Source organism: Bos indicus, chromosome 10, assembly GCF_029378745.1.
Source record: "Bos indicus isolate NIAB-ARS_2022 breed Sahiwal x Tharparkar chromosome 10, NIAB-ARS_B.indTharparkar_mat_pri_1.0, whole genome shotgun sequence".
Classification (NCBI taxonomy): domain Eukaryota; kingdom Metazoa; phylum Chordata; class Mammalia; order Artiodactyla; family Bovidae; genus Bos; species Bos indicus.
Window position 1 is genome coordinate 26,736,306 of NC_091769.1, and position 22,232 is coordinate 26,758,537.

The following is a 22,232-nucleotide window of genomic DNA, read 5'->3' on the forward strand; positions in this document are numbered from 1 at the left end:
AAGAAATAATTTTTGTACATTCATGATTTCTGTCCTGAACCTTTGCTTCCTTTGTTAGGTTCACAGAATCAATTTGAAGTATAAGTAAGCTATAATTAAAACTAAAGAAAAAGTCTGGTGGACTATTACATGCTACTTTTTAAAAACTGCATTCTACTTTAAAAAAATGTAAGAGTTTAATACATTCACATGGAACAAATTCCAAAGGTACAAAAAATTCAGAGTGAAAACTCTTGCCTTTCACTCCTGTTCCTGAACTACTCACTTTTCATTTCTGGAAGCAGTTAGTCTTGTAGTGTCTTGTGTCTCATGCAGAGATAGTCTGCTGCTGTTAAGTTGCTTCAGTGGTGTCCGACTGTGCAACCCGATAGACGGCAGCCTACCAGGCTCCCCCTCCCTGGGGTTCTCCAGGCAAGAACACTGGAGTGGGTGCCCTTTCCTTCTCCAATAGAGATAGTCTATCTAGGTGGAAGCAAATCCTTTTTTTTTTTTAAATTATGTTTGTTTTTGAATAGGTAATACATTTACATGACAAACATTCAAAAGTGTACACAATGAGAAGAATCTTCTTTTCCTAGACAGCTCTCAGTCCCCCTATTTCCCTCTTCAGACACAGTCAATTGTTTCTTAAATACCCTTTGGGATATAGTTTATATAAACATTATTAGTGTACTGATACATATGTGTGTGTGCTGTGTCCAACTCTGTGACTCCATGGACTAGCCTACCAGGCTTTTCACACACACATGTGCACACACACACACACATTACCCAGGGATCCAGTGTGCACATAAACACACACACACACACACACACACTACCCAGGGATCCAGCGTGTGCATACACAGACACACACCCACACTACCCAGGGATCCAGCGTGTGCATACACACACACACACACACACACACACACACACACACTACCCAGGGATCCAGCGTGCCCGCACATACCACACACACACTATTAGTGTATTAGTGATGGCTTTCTTAATACCATTCCAAGTGTAGTCGATTTATTAGGATAGTGTTTTAAAAATTATAAAATTCCTCCTATAAAGAAAATCACTGTAAAGTTTGGAAGACATTCAGGCAAGTTACCTTACCACTGTACTACATTTCCTTCAAAATTTTAAGCTTATAACACAGGCACCCACTTTCTTAGTCTGTTTTTTCCCTGGGGTATTATAATTTTGGTATAAACAAATAGGAATATACGAAACAACAATACGCAGGTACTTAATCTGAGAACATTTTGTTTGCAGGATTTGGAAAAGACAAATTTATGAATTTGAAAGTGATTGCAGACCATTTCCTCTGGGCTATAGGCATTGCAGGCGGATTCTTTACCGTCTGAGCGCCACCAGGGAAATCCACTTAGCATAGTTAAGTTTGGAGCGGCGCGCTTCCTAGAAAACCAGCTTTCACTCAGGTGCCGTAAGCCTCCAGAGCTCTAGATGCCGCTGTGGCTCTATCGTGGGGACGGGTATGCGTCTCTATGGTTTTAAGTTGGGGGCGGAGAAGCTGGGAAATGATGGCTGTTGAAGAGGAAGAAGTCAAGGAGGTCTTGCAGAAATTGCAGGTGGGGGTCATAGATTAAAATACATATCTGCTTTTGTTACTTGGGAAGAAGTAGAGAGCCCAGTTTATGCACTGCCTGCGAATTTCTTGACACATACCCGACGCTACTTGTGTCCCCGTGGTTACTATAACAACTCCCGAAGGTGCAGCCGCCACGGGCTAGAGGAGCCCCCCGGGGCCAAGCGACAGGCGCAGCCAGTTTGTTGGGATCCCGTGGTGCTGACCCGACTGCAGTCAATTTCAGTTCTGTAGGGAAGACGATTTATTGCTCCTAACTTTATTCCTGTACATTGTTGCGAGGTTGTATTCCCCCCTCCCCTCATTCACCCATAACAAATAGTATACACGTGTGTTTGGCAGATCTGCAGGCGCTATTACCTATTGCTTGTAGTTTTGATAAGACCATTTCTTCAGTACTTTCATGCTTTCAAATTGGCAACAATCACAGTAATGGCTTGCACCGCGTGAATTCTGGTTACTCTCCTTAGAATTTAACAGTTTTGATTTTTTTGTGTACTCCACAATTCCAGTTTGGGGTCTAATGCAGAAGGCTCCAGACTGCACTCAGTTCACAGTTGACTGTAGTAACTGGGACAGTCTTGTACTTGGTAGATAGGAGCTAATTAATTGCTTGACTCTTTTCTTTTAATAATCCAAGATTTTTCTTAAATCTCAGAAACTGAGTTTTTTGTATTCTAAGGCAGCCTAAAATGTAAATGTTGGACTTATGACAGGTTTGTAACTTTCTTAAAGGCTTCTACAGCAAAAGTTTAAACATTGATGAGATTTCTTTGTTTCTTTAGTAGATTAGACTAATAACACTTTTTAGAGTGTGAGCTTGACCTCACATCCAGTTGTCTTGGATGTAGTTCTTTTCCCTAGTGTGACTGTCTGAAATCAGAGATTCTCAAAGCTAGCACTGTATTACAAACATTGTGTATGTATGTTTGTATATGTATAGAAAAAACCTGAAAAGGTAAACTAAGCCATGGTTATCTCTGGGGTTATTGGGATGGTCATGAGGAATTTTTTACTCTGCTTATTTTACATGTACCTATTTGAATTTTAACAACATATATATATTGATTTTTGCCAGGACAAAAGTTACTAAAAATGTTCACTGTAGCAAAACAAACCAACAAAGCCAAACAATTTCTTGTATGTTTTCTATTACAAATAGAAGCAAACAATAAGACCTTCTCTGCTGCTAAGTCGCTTCAGTCATGTCCGACTCTGTGCGACCCCATAGACGGCAGCCCACCAGGCTCCTCCGTCCATGGGATTTTCCAGGCAAGAGTGATGGAGTGGGGTACCACTGCCTTCTCCAAGACCTTCTCTGTAATTCTTAATATGTGGCTATTGCTGACTGCATGATGAAAGGAAATGGGTTGTAATATTTGCTGAGATCTGTCTTTTCCTGCTCTTATTTGTGGTAGATGCCCTAAGCAGCGAAGTAGAGGATACTGGGGTATCTTGGGGGTGGGTGGGGAAGGTGCAAGGATGGAATGGGAGAATGGAGTAGAGAGAGGAAAAGGATGGTGATGTTGCTATTCATGGGAATGGTGGTAAACTTTATTTCATTGTTATAGATATTTTAGATTAGAAGGAATATATTAAGGATTTTTCTCAAAGTGTATTTTACAGGTCATTTTTATTAAAGTCATGCAGGGTGGTTGTTAAAATGCAGAATTTTGAGTTCTGCTAAAACCACTAACATCAGAATCTCTGTGGGCTGGGTCCTGGAAATAATACAATAAAACTTGAAAAGCACTGTTACAGAAGGAGATAATCTAATTTCATCATTCTGGGTAGAATTTTAACTTCAAATAAGTACTGTGAAGAAAAGTAGGAGTGTGATTTAACAGTAGGGTGGAGGAGGAAGGAGTTACTTTAGTTTGGGTAGTCAGGGAAAGCCTCTCTGAGAAATTGGTGTTTGAACTGAGACCTAAATAATGAAGAGGAATGAGCCACGCAAAGGTCTGGAGAAAGAATGTCCAGGCAGAGGGAACAGCATGTGTGTAGGCAGGATTGAGAGTGGATTTGAGGACCTGGATGAAAGCCAGTGTGGCTTGAATAGTGTAGGAGAGTGATAAGAAGTGAAGTTTGTGGCAGGATGAATGGTGGGAGGTCAGATCTCACAGTCTTCTAGGTCATAATGACCTGAATTTTATTCTGTCTGCAGTGGGAAACTATCTGAGTGTTTGTGACATGACCTACATTTTTGTAAGGCCATCCAGCTATAGTGAGGAGAATGGGAAAGAGTAGAAGCAGAACGACCCGTTAAGAAGCTGTTGGAATAGTTCAGGCAAGTAATGATGCTGATTTAGTTGAGGGTACTCATAGTGACATGGAGACTGGTGGATGGATTTGGGGTGTGAGGCAGAGGTAGTTGGTAAGACTTGGTGGGATTGGATTATACCTTTCTACTGCTGTTTTGTTTTAGGAAAGAATAGATAATGGAAAAGCTTTGATTGATGTCCCAGGAAGACTCAAACAGAGATATTTAAAGAGGAAGGAGAAAATTTACTTGGAAAGAATGCAAGCAAGCCAAAGGATGACTTGACAAAAACAACAAACAAAACCCACAAATATCTAAAGAAACAAAACTGCAAAAATACAAAATTTATCAAGCTTAAATTGGCCTGTTTGTCATAGAGAATGGCTCTCCCATGTTTGTCATACTCACAAATGTCACATATTTTCAGATATCGGCATAGGAAAAATCAGAAGTAAGGGATTTTTATTGTTAGGAAGTCCCGTTTTAAGGGTAAATTTCAAAATTTTATACTTTAGGAACCAGTACTAGATAGGATGATCTTATTAACTTTGTTTTATCTCAAGGTGCAAAGCATTTCCTCTCTCCTGACTAAGGTATATGAAGTGCTTAATCATATTGGAAGCTCTGCTGGGTCTAAGAGGAGAGATTGTCAATCATGGTACAGGTTGACTTGGGACAGTGTGAGAGTGGGCTGAACAACTTTCCTTCCCTATCTGCAACCTGCCTCTTGTGTCATTCCTGGGTGAGGTAGAGGATCAGCATTTCCAGGCCAAAAGTTGGTATGGCTAGCCAGTCTCAAAGTTTACTTGTCTGGTATCCTCTCCACTGAACGGAAACTATTCTTATAATGGTCTCATTCTTATATTCCTAGGAACTGGTGGATCAGCTGTATTCATTTCGAGAGTGCTATTTCGAGACACATAGTGTTGACGATGCTGGGAGGAAGCAACAAGATGTGCGGGAAGAGATGGAGAAGACCCTGCAGCAGATGGAGGAAGTAGTGGGTATGAGTCCCAAAAGAACACACAACCCGCTGTTCCTTATTGAAATGTGATGGAGCTTTGCTCTCTCTGTAGACTCTTTGGTATCCTGTTTGTGGTTGCTACAAGTTAGTACAACAGAACATTTCTTCTAAGGGTGCCTGTGTAGGATGGCAGCCTTTCCGTTCCCTAAACTCCATTTCCAAATGCTGTGAAATGAAAAAGACCATACTTATTGCTTGATTACTGTTTCAGTAATCTTCTTAACTGACCTTTCTGCCTCTTAATTTCTTTTACTTTCAAATCTACTTAAATAACGACCATGGCCATAATCTTTCTAAATAATTGCTTCATGAATTTAATCTCATCTCTTGTCTGCCTCTTTGCTCAAGTATCTTCAAAGATTCCTACTCTTGACTGGTTGAGGTCTAAACCAGTCCTTTGTTATTCAAGTCTTCATTGTCTGACTTTTTCCCCCCTACCCTTATCTCTGACTACCTACTCACAGAGGAGCCTTTTGTTTCATTCAGGTTGAACCATCCATCCTCCCATGGACATGCCACATGTATTTCTCCTTTCTGCTTCTTTGTCTTTGTTTACATCATTTTTCTTCCTGGAATGTCTTGTCTTTTCTCCTTTTCACTTTGTAAAGTCCATTCATTGGGTGTATGTCGTATGCTCTTTTTCATTGTGTTTTAATTTTCCATGGACAGACATTGTCCTCTCCACTAGATTGTAAGCCCCTCAAAGGTAGGGATAATGCTTTCTTTGTTACCTTGTTTTCTAACATAATAGTCTGCATGTGGTAGGTTTTCAATAAATTATTTGTTCATGAAGATTTTCCTTAATTATTTGATTGCTAGAACTGGCATAGGGTGATTCTGTACCCTGGTCTCACCTGTAAAACTGTCTGGATTTCCTTTATCTTTTCCCTTCGTCCTAGGTTCTGTCCAGGGCAATGCACAGGTTCTGATGCTGACTGGGAAAGCACTGAATGTGACTCCTGACTATAGCCCCAAGGCTGAGGAGCTTCTGTCTAAGGCTGTGAAGCTGGAGCCCAAGCTGGTAGAAGCCTGGAACCAGCTGGGTGAGGTGTACTGGAAGAAAGGGGATGTTGCAGCTGCCCACACCTGCTTCTCAGGAGCTCTCACCCATGTGAGCTGCCCACTGTACCCTCAGAAAACACAGATGGGGAGGATGGGATTTCTCTGGTTTTGTGAGTTTCCCTAGGCCATGAATACCAGAGTAGAACTGCATGGGAACTAGGAGAACAGAATCAGAAGAGGGGAGAAAGGATAGGGGAGCAGACTTGGATGAGGAAGAAGATGATGGGACCAGGTTCAGAGGTAGATGAGAAGTGTAGAAAAGTAACCAAGTTGATCCTTGTAGATGGGCATCTTAGATACAGATGGCAGTAAGAATTAAGATGAAAAATTAGAAGCCTGGAATAAAATAGATCTGCAAAGGAGAAATAGAACCATGCAGGTTAAGTATATGGCTTCTCCATTTGCAGTGCAAGAACAAAGTCTCCCTTCAAAACCTGTCAATGGTGCTTCGCCAGCTGCGGACTGACTCCGGAGATGAACATTCTCGCCACGTCATGGACAGTGTCCGACAGGCTAAGTTGGCTGTGCAGATGGACATCCTTGATGGCCGCTCCTGGTGTGAGTGCTTTCAAAAGATCTCCAGCAGGTTTCTAGAGCAGTGGTTCTCAACTGTGGCTGCACACCAGGATCATCTGGAGCCCATCTGTTGAGTCTGACTCTTAAGTGTGAAGCCAGGGCATCTTTGCTTTGAAGGAGCCCAGAAGGTATTTTGATGAACCACTATTCTAGTACCTCTTGGACCTTTTCATTGAAGAGAGGAGGCTTATGTTTCCCTGTAAGCAAAGTGGGGCTTTTGTGCAGTCTCCTGTTGTTTCCTTTGGGTTCGTTTTTGCCTCTTTATCCCAGAGGAATTTTGGGTATACCCTGAGTATAGTGTCCTCACTGGTTTGTTTCAGATGTGGGGCCTTTCATATAGACTTTTGAGGGTGACCAAAATAGTTATACTTAGCTCTTGGGCTCTGAGATGATCCATCACTGTGTTTCTCAGTTTTTTTCTCTGCCCTTCCACCCCAACTTAGGAGGCACAGGATGGCTAGAGTTGGTTGGAGTTGGATATTTCCCTTCTTGCATATGGAAGGCTAGAGTTAGCTGGAGTTGGTTATTTCCCTTCCTTAGGTCAGTTACCTTCTGATAATACCTTAGCAGGTTAAGCTCTGGTTAACTAGTTTCTCCTGGGGGTACTTGTTAAGAATGGAGTGTTCAGGAGTTCCCTGGTGGCCTAGTGGTTAGGATCCCAGGTTTTTACTGCTGTAGCCCAGGTTCAGTCCCTAGTTGGGGAATTGAGATCCCTCAAGCCATGTAGTGTGGCCAAAAAACCCCACGCAAACAACAAAAACAAGAATGGTGTGCTTTGGCATATTTCAAAAAAGTTTCTTTGTCTCCTCCCTCTGCTAGAAGTATGAGGGTATTCTTCGATATTTGCTATGGGAATCTGGTTGAGTTCTTGGAGGGAAATCTTACAATATTGTTGGGGGTCCCTTATGACTGGCACCCCTGGAGTTTTTAACTCCCAGGTTTGTCCACGGTGAGGCTCCAGAATTCATCAATTTCAGTTTAGGTTTTCCTACCCCAGCACTGTTGCTGTGGTAGCTCCTGAGTTTCTGCTAAGTGATAACTCCCTGTATTCAGCTCTGTCTGTCTAATTTTGGAGCAGTGGTTTACCCCTATTGTCTCCTTTATTATGCACCCAAGAGGAGTTGGAGAAGGAAATGGCAGCCCACTCCAGTGTTCTTGCCTGGAGAATCCCGGGAACGGGGGAGCCTGGTGGGCTGCCGTCTATGGGGTCTCACAGAGTCGGACACGACTGAAGCTACTTAGCAGCAGAGGAGTTGTGGATCTTTTAGTCTGTTCAGCTTTTTACTTGTTAGGATGGAGTGGTGACTTTAAGCTCCTTACATGCATAACCAGAAACCTGTGTTTCTCTTTTAGATATTCTGGGGAATGCCTACCTTTCTCTTTACTTCAATACTGGCCAGAACCCTAAGATCTCCCAGCAAGCCCTCAGTGCTTATGCCCAAGCAGTAAGTATTTATGTTCACCCAGGCTGGATATGTAGAGGCAGCAACAGGAGCAAAAATGTTGTTCAGTCTTCTTTGTGGCATTTTAGCGAGCAGCATGGGGAGTGTTTGCTGGCATCTGATGGGTATGGTTTTGTGGAGCCAGTCCTGCAGAGGTGAGGTATTTCTTCCTATAACTTGAGTATTAGCCATCGTTTGCAGTGTGTGCCTCAGTGCGAGGTAGCTGTTTGAGCTGTCTAGAGTTCTTATGTAGGCGTGTGCAACCAGATCACAGAGCCCATCCCAATATGTTCATCTTTTTGAATGGGGAAAATGTGTATGTTAAAAATAATGTTTATTAATATATATATACACATTAAAAAGATTAAAACTCTGCTACTTAAGTATAAATTAAGCAGTATCCCCAGGTTAACCATTAAATAGTATGAATCTGGATTTCCCACAGGCTAAAATAGAAAATAGCAGGGAGTCCATTCTATATTATATCCTAGGGATTAATTCACTGGAGCTTATGCTTTGCCTTAGGCTTTCAGGCTGTTTATATTAATATCCACTTGTAGGGCGGTTTCCTTCAGGCTTTGAGTGCATGACTGCTCATTGTTAACAAAGTTTACATTGGCCTCCTGAGTACTTTTTATTTAGACTTCGTATTCACCTGCTTTTGTTTTCTCTTGACATAGAGACTCACTTTTTAACTTATTTATTTTGCTCTGAGTGGCAGAATAAGGAATATAGCTACATTATATTCATGTTTGCAGTTTAGGGACTGTTCTTTTTTCTTTCTTTTTTTTACCATCCCACAGAAACTTTATTTTTCACAAAACTGAATTCTGAAACATAGATAACCATTTTTAATAAGCACAGTCAAATTTTTAATCACAGAATGTCTCCAAGAATTATAGCTTTAAAATACACAACCAATTTTTGTATTTCAAAAATATCTAACTCAAATAAGTTAGTTTCTTAAAAAGTACACTTCTCATACTGTTTGTTTGGATTTACCCGACCCTGGTGCACTCTGGTGCAGCCATGCCGAGAAGCCGTGGGGACGGATGTGTGTACTGTGCTCTTCTGTTGCTCTGTGCTGATGACTGCAGCTCACCCGGTAGGACTTGCACCCGTGACAGAGGAACATGCAGTAATAAGATGGCTTTTTAAAAAATGACAGAGACGACTTCCTCACACACTGTGCTTCTCACTGTAGCCTTAACAGTGGCATTTAACTCAACCCAACCTGTGTAGTCAGCAGGTTTGGTTTTACTCAATCAGGGAACTTTCTAGGCAGAAGTATTTTGTTTTACTCTGATTTCTTAATCTGGTAACTGCTTACATTTTAAGGTATAATGTGATGTACTCCTTTAAAATTTTATATTTGGCTTCTGCTAAATAATTGCTTTTAACTCTTAATTTCTTCATCAGACCTGCATTTTTTTAAACATATTTGAACCAGTCATTTAAATAGTTTTAATTCCTATTGTTTGTGCTTTTGCAGTGTGCCCGGCAGTGAATAGAATTAAAAAAAATAAAGTAATCATAGCCACGAAGATAGCTGCAGATACGTTTGTCTATACTGCTGTGTGGTTTCTGGCTATCTATTTAAATTAGCAAATCAGAATTTGGCTTTCTCTGTGTGTTTTAAGGGGGTTTAGATGTAGCAACGTGATTCCATTTGTGTCTGAAGCTGGACTCATGGGCAGAGGAAATGTGTTAAATCAGCATCATTTGTTTTCTAGATTTTCTTCATTTGTATTAGCATCTCATTAATTAAAATTTTTTATCAGATATTAGTCACATATTACTTCTATCTTTATACTATTACGTGGGTAAATTATAATCTGTTTTAAAGTTCCATGCACATACAAAGCCCTTACATCCTTGAGGTTTCAGGGACTGTGTAATATGTTCTACACAAGCATTTACTGTATTATAGTGTGGGTATAGGAAACAATTTGACAAGCAGAAACTTAAAAAGGAGACAAGGTTTAGGACATGTTGTGTATGGCCGTCTTAAGACTGAGACAAGAGCCACTGATGGTCTTCTTATTCCACTATAGGAGAAAGTTGACAGGACAGCTTCCAGCAATCCTGATCTTCATCTGAACAGGGCAACGGTAAAAATAAAAAGAAATTATCATTTATACTGGGGAGTGGTCATCTGAAAGTCAAATACATAAGCTATCTAGGTCTTAGCCTGTGAGGATAACAGTATTCGTAGGGACAAAGTTGGGTACTAACTGCTAGAGGAAAGCTAAATTATTTCTGGGAAAAACTTGCTTAGTTTGACTAAAGTATCTGGAGGGAAAGGAAAGGGGGCTGAGTTGGTGGGAGGGTGAATAGAGGATGAGGGGCGCAGTTTACAAGACTTTCCTAAAATGTTCATTATAAAAATAAAAATAGAATCACCCAATATATGCAACTTAACTGTTTTAGAGTTTGGAAGTTAGCTTCTTTGAAATGATTTCACCTTTGAGGTTGTGATCACCTTGGCCAGGAAAAAAGGATATAAGGTATTAACCAGCTCTTCATGCAGTTTATTTGTAGAACAGGAAAAAAACCGGGAATGTTTGTAGAGTAGGAAAACAGTTGGGAACAGGAGAACAGTTTATTTCTCAAAATTCCTAGCCCACTGTGCTAGCCCACTTCTGCATAGTTTGTGTTAAACATACTTTAATTGGGAGGATTTGTTACTTCTTGTGCAGTTACATAAATATGAGGAGAATTATGGTGAGGCCCTGGAGGGCTTCTCTCGGGCTGCAGCACTGGACCCTGCCTGGCCAGAGCCCTGGCAACGAGAGCAACAGCTCCTGGATTTCCTGACTAGATTAACCAGCTTCCTTGAGAGCAAGGTAAAGATGTCTGAAGACTGAATCCTACTTTTATACGGTCAATAAAATAGTAGGCCTCGGTAGTACTGACCCTGCAGAAGTGGGTAGGTGGTGGGGAGGACTGGACTCTCAAGGAGAGTGATTAGTTTCCAGCTTCTTACCTGTTTCCTTTTCCTTTGCAGGGAAAGGTGAAGACCAAAAAGTTACAGAGCATGCTGGGAAACTTGCGCCCAGCCCACCTGGGCCCTTGTGGTGATGGGCGCTATCAGTCAGCCTCGGGGCAGAAGGTGACTCTGGAGCGCAAGCCCCTGAGTGCTCTGCAGCCTGGTGTAAATAGTGGAGCTGTGGTCCTGGGAAAGGTGGTGTTCAGCCTTACCACGGAGGAGAAAGTCCCCTTGTGAGTTTCTCTCGCCTTTTCTCTTTTTCATCCTTTTAAACTAGTTGCTCTCATTTCTTGGCCTTTCTCTGAAACTTGAAGATAATTGTTAGTGGTCAGAGATCAGTGAGTTCTCTTTCCCTTCTGTGACTGTCCCAAGAGACATTGTATTGTCTAAGTAATGTCTGACAGTCTCTCTGTAGATTCTGTTACCACCCAGTTTTTCCCTGAGTTTGGTGTTCTGTCGACTCTTATATCTGAAGCTGAAATTTGACAGCTACATTTTTTTTATAAGATAGGAAATCTTTTTATAAGATGGAAACCTTAAAATTCTCCTACCTCTTTGTGTTTTCATGATCATAGAAATAGAAGGAGAAAGAATTCTAAATCCTGTTTGGACTTAGGTATGCCTAAGCACTTCTGGAAGGTGAGCTTTGAGTTTGAGTTTAAGGACTGTTGGAGAGATTCTCTCAGATATTATTCAACAAATATTCATTGAGCATCTGCTATATGTGTTGTAGGGAGTTAAAAAAAAATGTAACACATCCAAGTGAACGGTTCTTATAGCTGAGCAGAGGAAATGAGTTAAGAATATTCATTTAGAAAATTTTAACTTTTGAAAAATGAGGGTTCAGTCAGTGCCATCATTCCTTGGTCCTTTGCTCAATTCCCAATCCCTGATTGACTGGTTTCCTTTTTCTGTTTTCTGCTGAAACTTTTTTGTTTCTGGAATCACTAGTGTTTGATCCAGTAGCTTCTATTACATGGCTCCACAGCATTCTGACTTCTCTGTTACTATTGCCTTTCAAATTCCTTCTGCTTCAATCAAACTATAATACAGTTCCTACTGTATACCTGATTTTCCTCCATGGCATTTTTGTGGTGTATGTGTTTGAAGAATTGAAGAACAGGAAGATAGTTGAGAAAAGTTTAGTTACTAGAGCAGACCTTAGAGTTAAGAGGAATGAGGAAGAAGTATAAACAAAGGTAGGTTTAGGGGCCCCAGAACAAATATTTTGCTACTCTTTGGTTTCTCTTTTTCTGCCTAATTTCTAAATGTTAAGTTCGAGGTGGACTCTGTTTTTGTTTCTTTCCTTTCTCTGCTGCTAAGTAACTTCAGTCGTGTCCAACTCTGTGCGACCCCATAGACGGCAGCCCACCAGGCTCCCCAGTCCCTGGGATTCTCCAGGCAAGAACACTGGAGTGGGTACAGGATGGCAAATAGATGCCACCTTTGATCACCTGGCAGTGGCTGCATGACTTAACTGTTTAGAGGATTCTGAGGCTTTTTCACCAGGAGAGGATGCTGTGCTTGATTGCAGTGTCTGCTGTGAGTTCGAGTGTGCCAAGTGGGCGTGAGCACTGATGCCTCACCATCTCATTTGTAGGTCATCTCTTTTGGTGATGTCATGTAAACCCAAGGCTTTGGCTGCCTCCTCTATGCTCACAGGTCTAGCTCCAGCCCAAGCCTCAATTCCAAGTTTTGGATTCCTATATTCAGCTGCCTCTGGGCTTTGATAAAATCTCTAACTCATTGTGTTCAAAATTACTTATGTCATCTTTCTCTGTCAATTTGCTTCACCTCCCTGAATTCTTTGTCAATCAATGGTATCACCTCTAGTCAGTCACTTAAGACTTCTGAGTTCTAACTTCTCCCTTCTCTTGCCTTGAAGCATTCGCCAAGATCAATAGATATACCTTTTAGTCCCTACTTCTTTGTGTCTACTAATTTAATTCAGCCCCAGCACTTCTCCAGACAAGTCTCCTTATTCCCTGTTTTTCCTCCAGTATTCCACAGTGTGAAGAAATTTGCCCCAGATACAGATTTGACCATTGCTGTTTCTTATTTAAAATCTCTTACTGATTATGTAACTTTTGGGATGAAGTTTTAACTCCTTAGTTTAATACACAAAACCCTTAATGATTTTTTCCCTGTCTACTGTCTTCCGTCATTTTTCCTCTTGTACATTTTATTCCAACCTTAGGATTATTTTGTAGGTTTCAGAACAGCTATTTTCATGCCTCTGTGTCTTTACACACAGTTATTGTACCTGGATAATCTTTTTGCTGCTTCTTGATATAGATTACATTTTTCCCCCCAAAATTCTATTATAAAATTTTCAAACATACAGCAAAATTGAAAGAATTTTACAGTGAATATTTGTGTACTTATATTCTACTATTCATATTTTATTATACTTAGTTTATCACATATCTGTCTATTCCCTTATTCGTCTGTTGATCTCTTATTTTTGGTGCATTTCAAAGTAATTACAGACATTAGTATGTATTCAGCATGCAGTCATTAACTAGAGTTCAGTATTTGTTTATAGTTTTCTTCTTTTTTATGTAAAATTTACATACAATGAAATGTGAAAATCTTAGTGTACATTCCTAAGTTTTGACAAATGGATATTCTCATATAACCCAGATGCCTATAGAGAACAATACCACCACCTCAGGAAGTTTTCTCATGTCCGTTTCTTATCAAGCCCTATTCCCTTCCCTGTAGAGGTTTTTTATTTCCACTGAGGATTAATTTTCCTGTTTTAACCCAAGTAGTTTTTCATTTCTTAAGATTCAGTTTGAGGGTCTCATCTAAACGGAAGCCTTCCTGGCTTTCCATTGATTTAGACATTCTCCTCTGGGCCCCCACAGCCCAACCTTTGGCTTCACTGAATTCAGCACAAGGAAAGAGCTATTCTGGAACCTTTTGCAGTTGTATTGTAAGTGATGGTTTAATTTTCGGACATCCACTAGACTAATAAAGTCACTCATAGCTGGATTGATGTCGTACTGCTAAGCACAGTGGCTGACACCTGATAGGTAATCAGTGAAAGTTTGTGGAATTAAGTAAATTGACAGTGATGGTTAGAGAGTTTGATATTGTGACAGTTAAATTGGTAGAGCAGGAATACTGTTCTGCTGTAACATTTTGAGCTAATTCATTATTAATATTTGTTGAAGGCTTCAGTGTGCACGTTTCCCAGGTTCTTGGGAAAGTGAGAGATTGATGAGTCTTACGGACGTTTTTTAAAGATACATATCTAAGACAAATGAGCCCTCAGGCGTACACAGTGAATGATGGTACCTGCCATAGGATTTCTAAGGAAGTAACTATGAAAGCATTGTTTATTTTGCTGGTATTATTAAAATCACTGTTTCTGATTTTCTTTGCTGCTCACTTCTTTTTTTTTCCCCTTGTCTCTCTTAACCCATCTTAACCTGGCAGTACATTTGGCCTGGTAGATTCAGATGGACCTTGCTATGCAGTTATGGTGTATAATATGGTGCAGAGCTGGGGAGTACTCATTGGGGACTCTGTAGCCATCCCTGAGCCTAACCTTCGTCTTCACCGAATTCAGCACAAGGGAAAGGTAAGTGATGGCTAGGATTCTTTCTCAGCTCATAGGCTCTCAAAGTGGGACCAAGTTTACCTCTTATAAAAAATATATATGTAAGGTAATGCATATATATGTGTGTATGTGTTGTATGATATCCTATATCTACACACACATATATAATTATTTTTTACTAAAAGCTAGATTATTATTATTTTTTTGGTTTTTCTTTATTAAAAACTGCTGGTAAACAAAGAGAATTTAAAAAATGGACTGAACAGAGCAAAGAAAAATACATATGATATCACATGTGGAATCTAAAAAAACTGAACGTGTGAAAACAGTAGATGGTGGAATTGGGGAGGTTTTGTTTAAGGATACAAACTTGCAACCAGTAGATAAATAAGTCCTGGAGACCTAATGCACAGCATAGTGATTATAGACAACAATATGGAATTATAAACTTCAAAGTTGCCAAGAGACTAGATCTTAATTGTTCCCACCATAAAAAAGAAATGGTAATTATGAGATGTGATAGAAGTGTTAGCTAATACAGTGGTGGTAATCACATTGCAGTATATAAATATATCAAATTAACACATTGTATTGTATACCTTCAACTTATATAATGTTATATGCCAATTATTTCAATAAAAATAAAATTTTAAGAATAGACTGAAATACTCTCATTCACATGCTATTGCTGTTAACAGTTTGGTATGTAAACCTATAGTCTCTTCTTTTCATAAAAATATACACACATTGTATGTATATTTTAAATTATGAGTGGCATATTATATGCAGATGTTTGTGAACATTTCCTTTGGTTTTCCATATTCTACAACTTTGCTTTGAGTTAAGACAGAGGAGCTGATGAGGATAGTAAAAATTTACTGAACACTTAACTGACTCTAGACACTGTGTTTAGAGTTTTACTGCCTGCACTGGCTCATTTAATCCTCAGAGCAGGTGTTTAACCACTTTTTCAAACCATTTAGATCTAGGGTCAGCAAGTTATGACTGATTGACCAAATCTGGCTCATTGCCTGTTTCTATATGACTTGTGAGCCCAAAATGGTTTCTATATGTTTAAATAAAAACAACGGAAAGAATAATAATTTATGGTATGTGAAAATTACAGGAAATTAAAATTTCAGTGTGTTTGTAATTAAATTCTTTTAAAACAAAGTATGCTCATTTGTTTACTGTTATCTGTGGCTACTTTGGGGTTTTCCCAAGTGGCTCAGTGGTAAAGAACCTGCCTGCCAATGCAGGAGGTGGAGGAGTTTCAGTTTGATCCCTGAGTTTGGAAGAGTCCCTTGAGGAGGGCATGGCAACCCACTCCAGTATACTTGCCAGGGAAATCCCATGGACAGAGGAGCCTGGTGGGCTACAGTCCATGGGGTCACAGAGTCAGACATGACTGGGCATGCATGTGGCTGCTTTTACACTATAGTGTCAATGTTGAACGGTTTTGGGACAGAGACCATATGACCCACAAAGCCTAAAATATTTACTTTTTGACTTTTTACAAAAAAATTTGCTGATCCCAGATCTAGATTATTTAGAGTTTTTTTTTTTTTTTTTAATTCTAAAAGTACCGTAGTAAATATTTTTATCTGCCCATATCCATGATTATTACATAAGTTTAATTAATTGACTAAAGAAATAAAGTGAGTTTCTAAGGTAAAATCTTAGTTTCAAAGCTTATGCAGTCTATGACTTTTGATATATACTGCCAAACTAGTTTTTGGAAGGTTCTACCAGTTAATACCAACAGTGAATGTAGTTGTATTTCTTTGCAATTCTCTGTAGAAATCTTTGAACTATTTGCTGATTTTTTGTGAAAAGGATAGTATCAGTATTCTTTGGCTTTGGTTTCTTGATTATTGGTGAGGTTGAAAATTATATTAATATGTTTATTGACTATAATCCTTTATAAATTTTTTTTGGGGGGGTCACTTACTCATGTTGCTGTTAGGATGTTTCAAAAAATTGTTTTATGAGAATCTCTTTACTTTGACTTAAAAAGAACCTCCTTTACATTCCAAGTGGAACAGTGTATTTTGTATAAAGAATTTTTAGCAACATGTTTACAACTCAAAGTACATTTGAACTGATAAAGTGAGCTGATATCTTCTGTTATTAGGAGAATGTTTAAAATCTACCTTCTGTTAATTCCTCCTTATAAAAAAGGAGAAGTCAATCTATATTTGGCAGATTAATTTATAGCCTAACAAACACTTGATCTAAGAGTTCCTCAGACTTTCCATTGGCTCTGGATTGCCCACTGTGTGTATTTAGTTATAATTGTTGATAAACACTGCGGGAAGGGCAGATTTTGTAGAGCCAGTGGGACTCTTTGTTGGGCATTGCCAGGATCCTGTCCTTTTTGAATTAGAGAATTGTCCCCCCCCCCTTTTTTTTTTAATTTTTATTGGAGTATAGTTGATTTACAATGTTTTGTTAGTTTTGGGTGTACAGCAAAGTGTTATCAGTTATATATGTACATACATCCACTTGTCCCTTTCTTGTAATAACAGTACTGGCAGTCTACCTGCCCCAGATATTCCTTGTGAAGATTGAAAACTTTGGGAAAATTGCATTCCCTATGTAAGCTCAGGTTTGTTTAATGTGAGATGGAGGTAAGGGGTGTATCTACTGAAGAAGGTAGAAAGGAGGGGAAGAAAGTCAATATGGTATATCCCTGTGCAGGAGTTTCTTCCATCCTAGGATCTGTAATTAGTTTCTGTATATTTGTCTTTTCCAGGACTATTCCTTTTCCAGTGTTCGTGTGGAGACACCTCTCCTGCTGGTGGTGAATGGGAAGCCTCAGGGCTCCAGCAGCCAGGCTGCTGCCACGGTGGCATCGAGGCCACAGTGTGAATGACCCTCCTTGGATTGCATGCTGAAGAGAGAGTGGAGGCAAGGAGATAAGCTCAAGGGCACTCGGCAGCTCCATCAGCCACTTCTAGTTACACAGCTGGAATTGGGGGGATGTTTTAGATGACAACTTTCCTTCCTTTGCCCTGTAAGACACTTGTGTCTTGTATTACGTTTCAGCTCTCTCTGGGGCCACACATGTTCATGGGATATCTCTCCTGCCTCTTTGCTTGCTCTTCTGTGTTTTGGCAAAGAGTGTGGAATTGGTAGAAGGGTTGGGACCTTGTCACAGGATAGAGTCCCCAAGGTTCCCCTTCTTGCCTCCTTCCTGAGCCTCATGTGTATATATCATTTCTGTATTTATTGCTAAGGGAGGGGGCTTAATTTTTTAATGACTTAGTTTTTAAGCAATTTTTATTTTATTTTTATTTTAAAATTTAGGTTCTTCCCCTTCTTTGGGGCTGGAACAAAATTAAATTTGTTTGGAAAAAAAAATACCGTGTAGTTTGGCTTGTTTCATTCTCTCCAGGCTTGAATTCTTGGTTTTAGGATCACTTCAATCCATTGGCGCAATACCCCTCCCCCACTTTTTTCTTTATTCAAAATAGTTTATTTTTCTTTCAGTTAAAAGAAATCTGACAATAGGCAGCTCGGGGCAGGAATGGCAGTTCCATGAAGTCACTGTGAACCAACTTTCTTCCGTTTCCCTTTTCTGTCATCCTCAGGAGTGGTCCTTATCATGTCCAACATGACAGCAGTACTGTTCTAACAGTGGCATTAGGCTGAAAGACAAGTCAGAGTTAGATACTCAGTACCTTTAGGCTCTAGTGATATATTTTGTAATAGTTTTGCTTAATATTCTTGCAGGAAAATAGGGAAATAGGAGGGAGGATTATTAACCAGCTGAATGGTTACATCCAGAGAGTTCATTAATGGATACAGATTAATTTGGAAGACTTCTAGTGCTGTGCCTCAGGTCTTTGTCCTTGCTCCTTGAATATCATTGATGACCCATTCAGTTTATGAAGAATGTAAAATATGGAGAAGTCCTTAGAGAATGGATGATAGAATAAACGTCAGTCTATCTTAAGAAGTTATAAGGGCTGAATCTAAAATAAAAATTGAAGTCCATTCTTTTGGTCTAAAAAGGGCAATTTTCTAAGGTATATCTTCGACATCATGTACGAAAAATTACTCAGAATTTTAATAGATAAGATAAAGTCAGTAGAAGTAACTAGTATGATATAGTTGCAAAACACTTTTTTTTAAGGTTATACCAATGAGAATATAGTGTACATTCTCTGCTAGCCAGGGAGAGTTTTTAATACATTGTCTGGCAGACCGCATGTGGAGCCTTGTATCCGGTTTTGATTGTTGATTGTGAGGTATATAGTCATGAAACAGTGATCAGGAACTTAAGGGAATGTAAAATATCTTGACAAATGGTTGAACGATTGGGAAGGAGGAGGGTGGTAAGATGTGTATATTAAAGTCAGTAGAGGAGATCCAATTGTTGTTTAGTTGCCAAGTTGTGTCTGACTCCTCTGCGATCCCATGGACTGTAGCCACTCTGCTCCTCTGTCTGTGGTATCTTCCAGGCAAGAACACTGGAGTGGGTTTCCATTTCCTTCTCCAGGGGATCTTCCGGACCCAAGGGTCGAACCTGTGTCTCCTGCATCTCATGCATTGCATTGCAGGTGTATTCTTTACCTGCTGAGCCATCTGGGAAGAGAGGAGGTCCAATAACTACGCCTTTTATTCAGGTCCTGAGACAAGGTGACATATCTGTGTTGGGCCAGACAATAGAAAGATGGCCAGTAGGTGACAGAAGTGGAACTTAAAAGATTTAATGACAAAATGTATGTACAGTTGAGTATACAAAATATACATGTATAGTTTAAAGAGTAATTAGAAATGTCCACTTATGATCTCATCTTGTTTTTACAGATAAATATCTCATTGTTTGATTATGCCACAATGCATTCATTCTATTGTTAAAGAATATTGGATTTCTTTTTTTTTTTTGCTATTAAGGCAGTACATTATTAGTATTCTTTATGTGTCCTGATGAGTAAGAATAAGAATTTCTTTTATAGCAATGGTTCTCAAAGAGTTGTGATGCATACCAATATGTGAGAACCATTGTTTCAGAGTACTGGCACAAGGGTAGAATTGCTGGGTCATGGAGTTACATACACTCAGCTTTTTTTGAGAAATATCAAATGTTTTAAAAGTGGTTATACCAGTTTATCTCTGCTGTCAGTGGATGAGTCTTCTTAATGAGTCTTCTGCATCCCCATTTCTGTTTGGTTCCCTCATTATGTTTTAGGGTTCACAAATATAGGAAATTTGAATATTTTCCTGTGGCCTTAATGTGCATTTCTCTCTCTATTAATGGCTTTGAGCATCCTTTCATATACTTTTTCATGGTAAAATGCCTATTTGTGTCTTTGCCCACTTGTGCATTGGATTTCAAATGGATTTGTAGGATTTACTTATCTCCTGTACTGATCTTTGGTCATTTTATGTGCTGCAAACATCTAAGAGTTTTTAGCTTTTTTTTTTTTTTAAGTCTATATTGGATCTTTTGTTGAACAGAATTCTTAATTTCAGCATTATTGAATTTATCAATATTTTCTTTTGTGATTAATGCTATTTGTGTTTTAATAAGTCCTTCCCTATCCTGAAGTCATCAAAACATTTCCTCTCTATTGTTTTTATGAATTTTTAACATTTTGTCTCTTTCTTTTATTAGGACCTTTCCTTATGTTGTGATGTAAATATATAATTTTTTTCCCAATGAGTAATTGATTGGTCCAGCACCTTTTACCACTGATCTTTAAAGCCCAGTCTGTCTTAAATTTTCATATATAGTATGTAGGTCTGTTTCTGAGCTTTCTCTTTCTGATCTTTTCTGATCTATTTCTTTATTTCTATACCAGTACCATATTGTGTTAAAGTTTTATGAAAAGTCAGTATCCAATCAGAGTAACAGTGAGCCATGTTGTCCGTAACCAGTGAGCCCATTTATATTTTAGTATCTAAATTTTCATGAAAAATTCCTCTGGCATTTTGCTTGGATTGCATTGAATTTATAGATCAATTTAGGAAGAATAAACATGTTTATAACACTGACTCTGCTTTTCCATGATTTTCTTTATTTATTTAAGTCTTCTTCAGTGTCTTTCAATATAATTGTATACTTTCTCTGGGAAAGCCCTGTATATCTTTTATTAGAATTTTTTTCCTAGATACTTCATAGTTTTTTATGCTATTATAAATGGTATAATTTGTAAAATGACATTTTCTAACTGTACTTGAGATATACAATTGACTATTTTATATATATATTATATATATATATATATTTGTGGCTGTGACTTTTTTTGAACTCTCTCATTCTAATAATTTGTTGATTCCTTTGGTTTTCCTATAAATAACAACTGTTTTGTGTCTTCCTTTTCAGTCCCTTTACCTTTTGTTCCATTTTCTGCAGTAGTTAGGATCTAGTATGTTGAATACAAGTGATGATTACAAGCAGTCTTATACTTAACGGGAATATTTTCAGAATTTCAATGTTAAATGTTTGTTTTATGGTTTTTACATACACTTGATCTGAGATTTCAAGCCTATTTGAGTTTTTATCATGAAAAAGTATTATATTTTTATTACTGTTGTTTGGTTGCTAAGTTGTGTCTGACTGCAACCCCATGGACTGCAGCATGCCAGATTATATTTTATCTAATGCTTTTTCTGCATTTATTGAGATAGCAGATGATTTTTTTTCTTTTAATCCCTTAGTGTGGTGGATTAGCGTTCTCTGCTTTTGATTAACAAACCAAACTTGCCTTCTTGGTACAAACCTTAGTTGGTAATGATATGTTTTTTTTTTTTTTTTTTAACATTGCTGGATTCACATGGGTAATATTTAGGGTCTCAAGTGCTATTAGTTTATAAGTACACTATTTCTTAATCTGTTCTAGTCTAGTTTTGGTATGAAAGTTACGCTAGCCTCATGTAATGAGTAAAGAGTATATTTCTCCTGTATGTGAGAAGTTTATATAAAATCAGTTTGTCTTTTTCTTTGTAGAATTTGCCTGTAAAGACAACAGCACCTGGCATTTTCTTCATGGAAAGATTAACTTCTTATTTAAATTTTTTAATGTTTTTTGAATTATTCAAACTTTCTCTTGATTTAGTCTTGATATATTTTTTAGTAGTTTATTTTATTTAAGTTTCCAAATCTACTCTTCTAAATATTTATGATATGTTCCCTATTTGTTTATTCTCCATGGTATCTGTCATTTTGTTTCCCTTTTCTCTACTGGTATTGTTTATTTGTAACTTATTTCTCCTTCAGCCTTTTGTCTCTTACAGGTCTTCAAAGAACTTGACTTTGTTTATTGCCATTTTTTGTATATTTTTTCTGTTTTGTTAGTTTTTATTTTTATCTTCATAATATCCTTTTTTCTCCTAAGAGTGCCTATTCATGAGCTGGGATATAGTTTTTATATTCAGCAGGCAACATGACATTTCATTGTTTTAAATTTGCATTCCTTTATTTGTGATGTTAAGCATCTTTTAATAAAATACTTGTTAGCTACTTATAAATTTGATGTAAAATGTAAAAGAGAGCATCCAAGACTGAAGAAAATGTATTAAGAAATTTTTAGGGAGGTATGTTTAGGAAACGATATAGCACTTTGTACAGTCTATAATTATATGGCACGTTTTATTGTATTATGATTTCTTGATTATATGATTTGAACTTTTAAAAGGAAAGCCACTAACTTACACTTACCTTTAAGTTCTAGACATTACTATATACATCTCTGAGTGTTAGACA

At 38.4% G+C, this 22,232-nt stretch overlaps 1 protein-coding gene across 1 annotated transcript; it reads left to right on the top strand.

Annotated features, from left to right (window-relative positions):
* The first annotated feature begins 1,506 nt into the window (after positions 1-1,506).
* TTC5 (tetratricopeptide repeat domain 5) lies at positions 1,507-20,521 on the top strand. Its single transcript, XM_019968455.2, has 10 exons — positions 1,507-1,580; positions 4,729-4,861; positions 5,781-5,992; positions 6,351-6,501; positions 7,873-7,964; positions 10,016-10,072; positions 10,661-10,807; positions 10,969-11,183; positions 14,395-14,539; positions 17,274-20,521. Exons 1-10 carry the CDS (start codon positions 1,530-1,532, stop codon positions 17,391-17,393), a joined length of 1,323 nt encoding a protein of 440 aa, XP_019824014.2. The 5' UTR covers positions 1,507-1,529; the 3' UTR covers positions 17,394-20,521.
* The last annotated feature ends 1,711 nt before the right edge of the window (positions 20,522-22,232 follow it).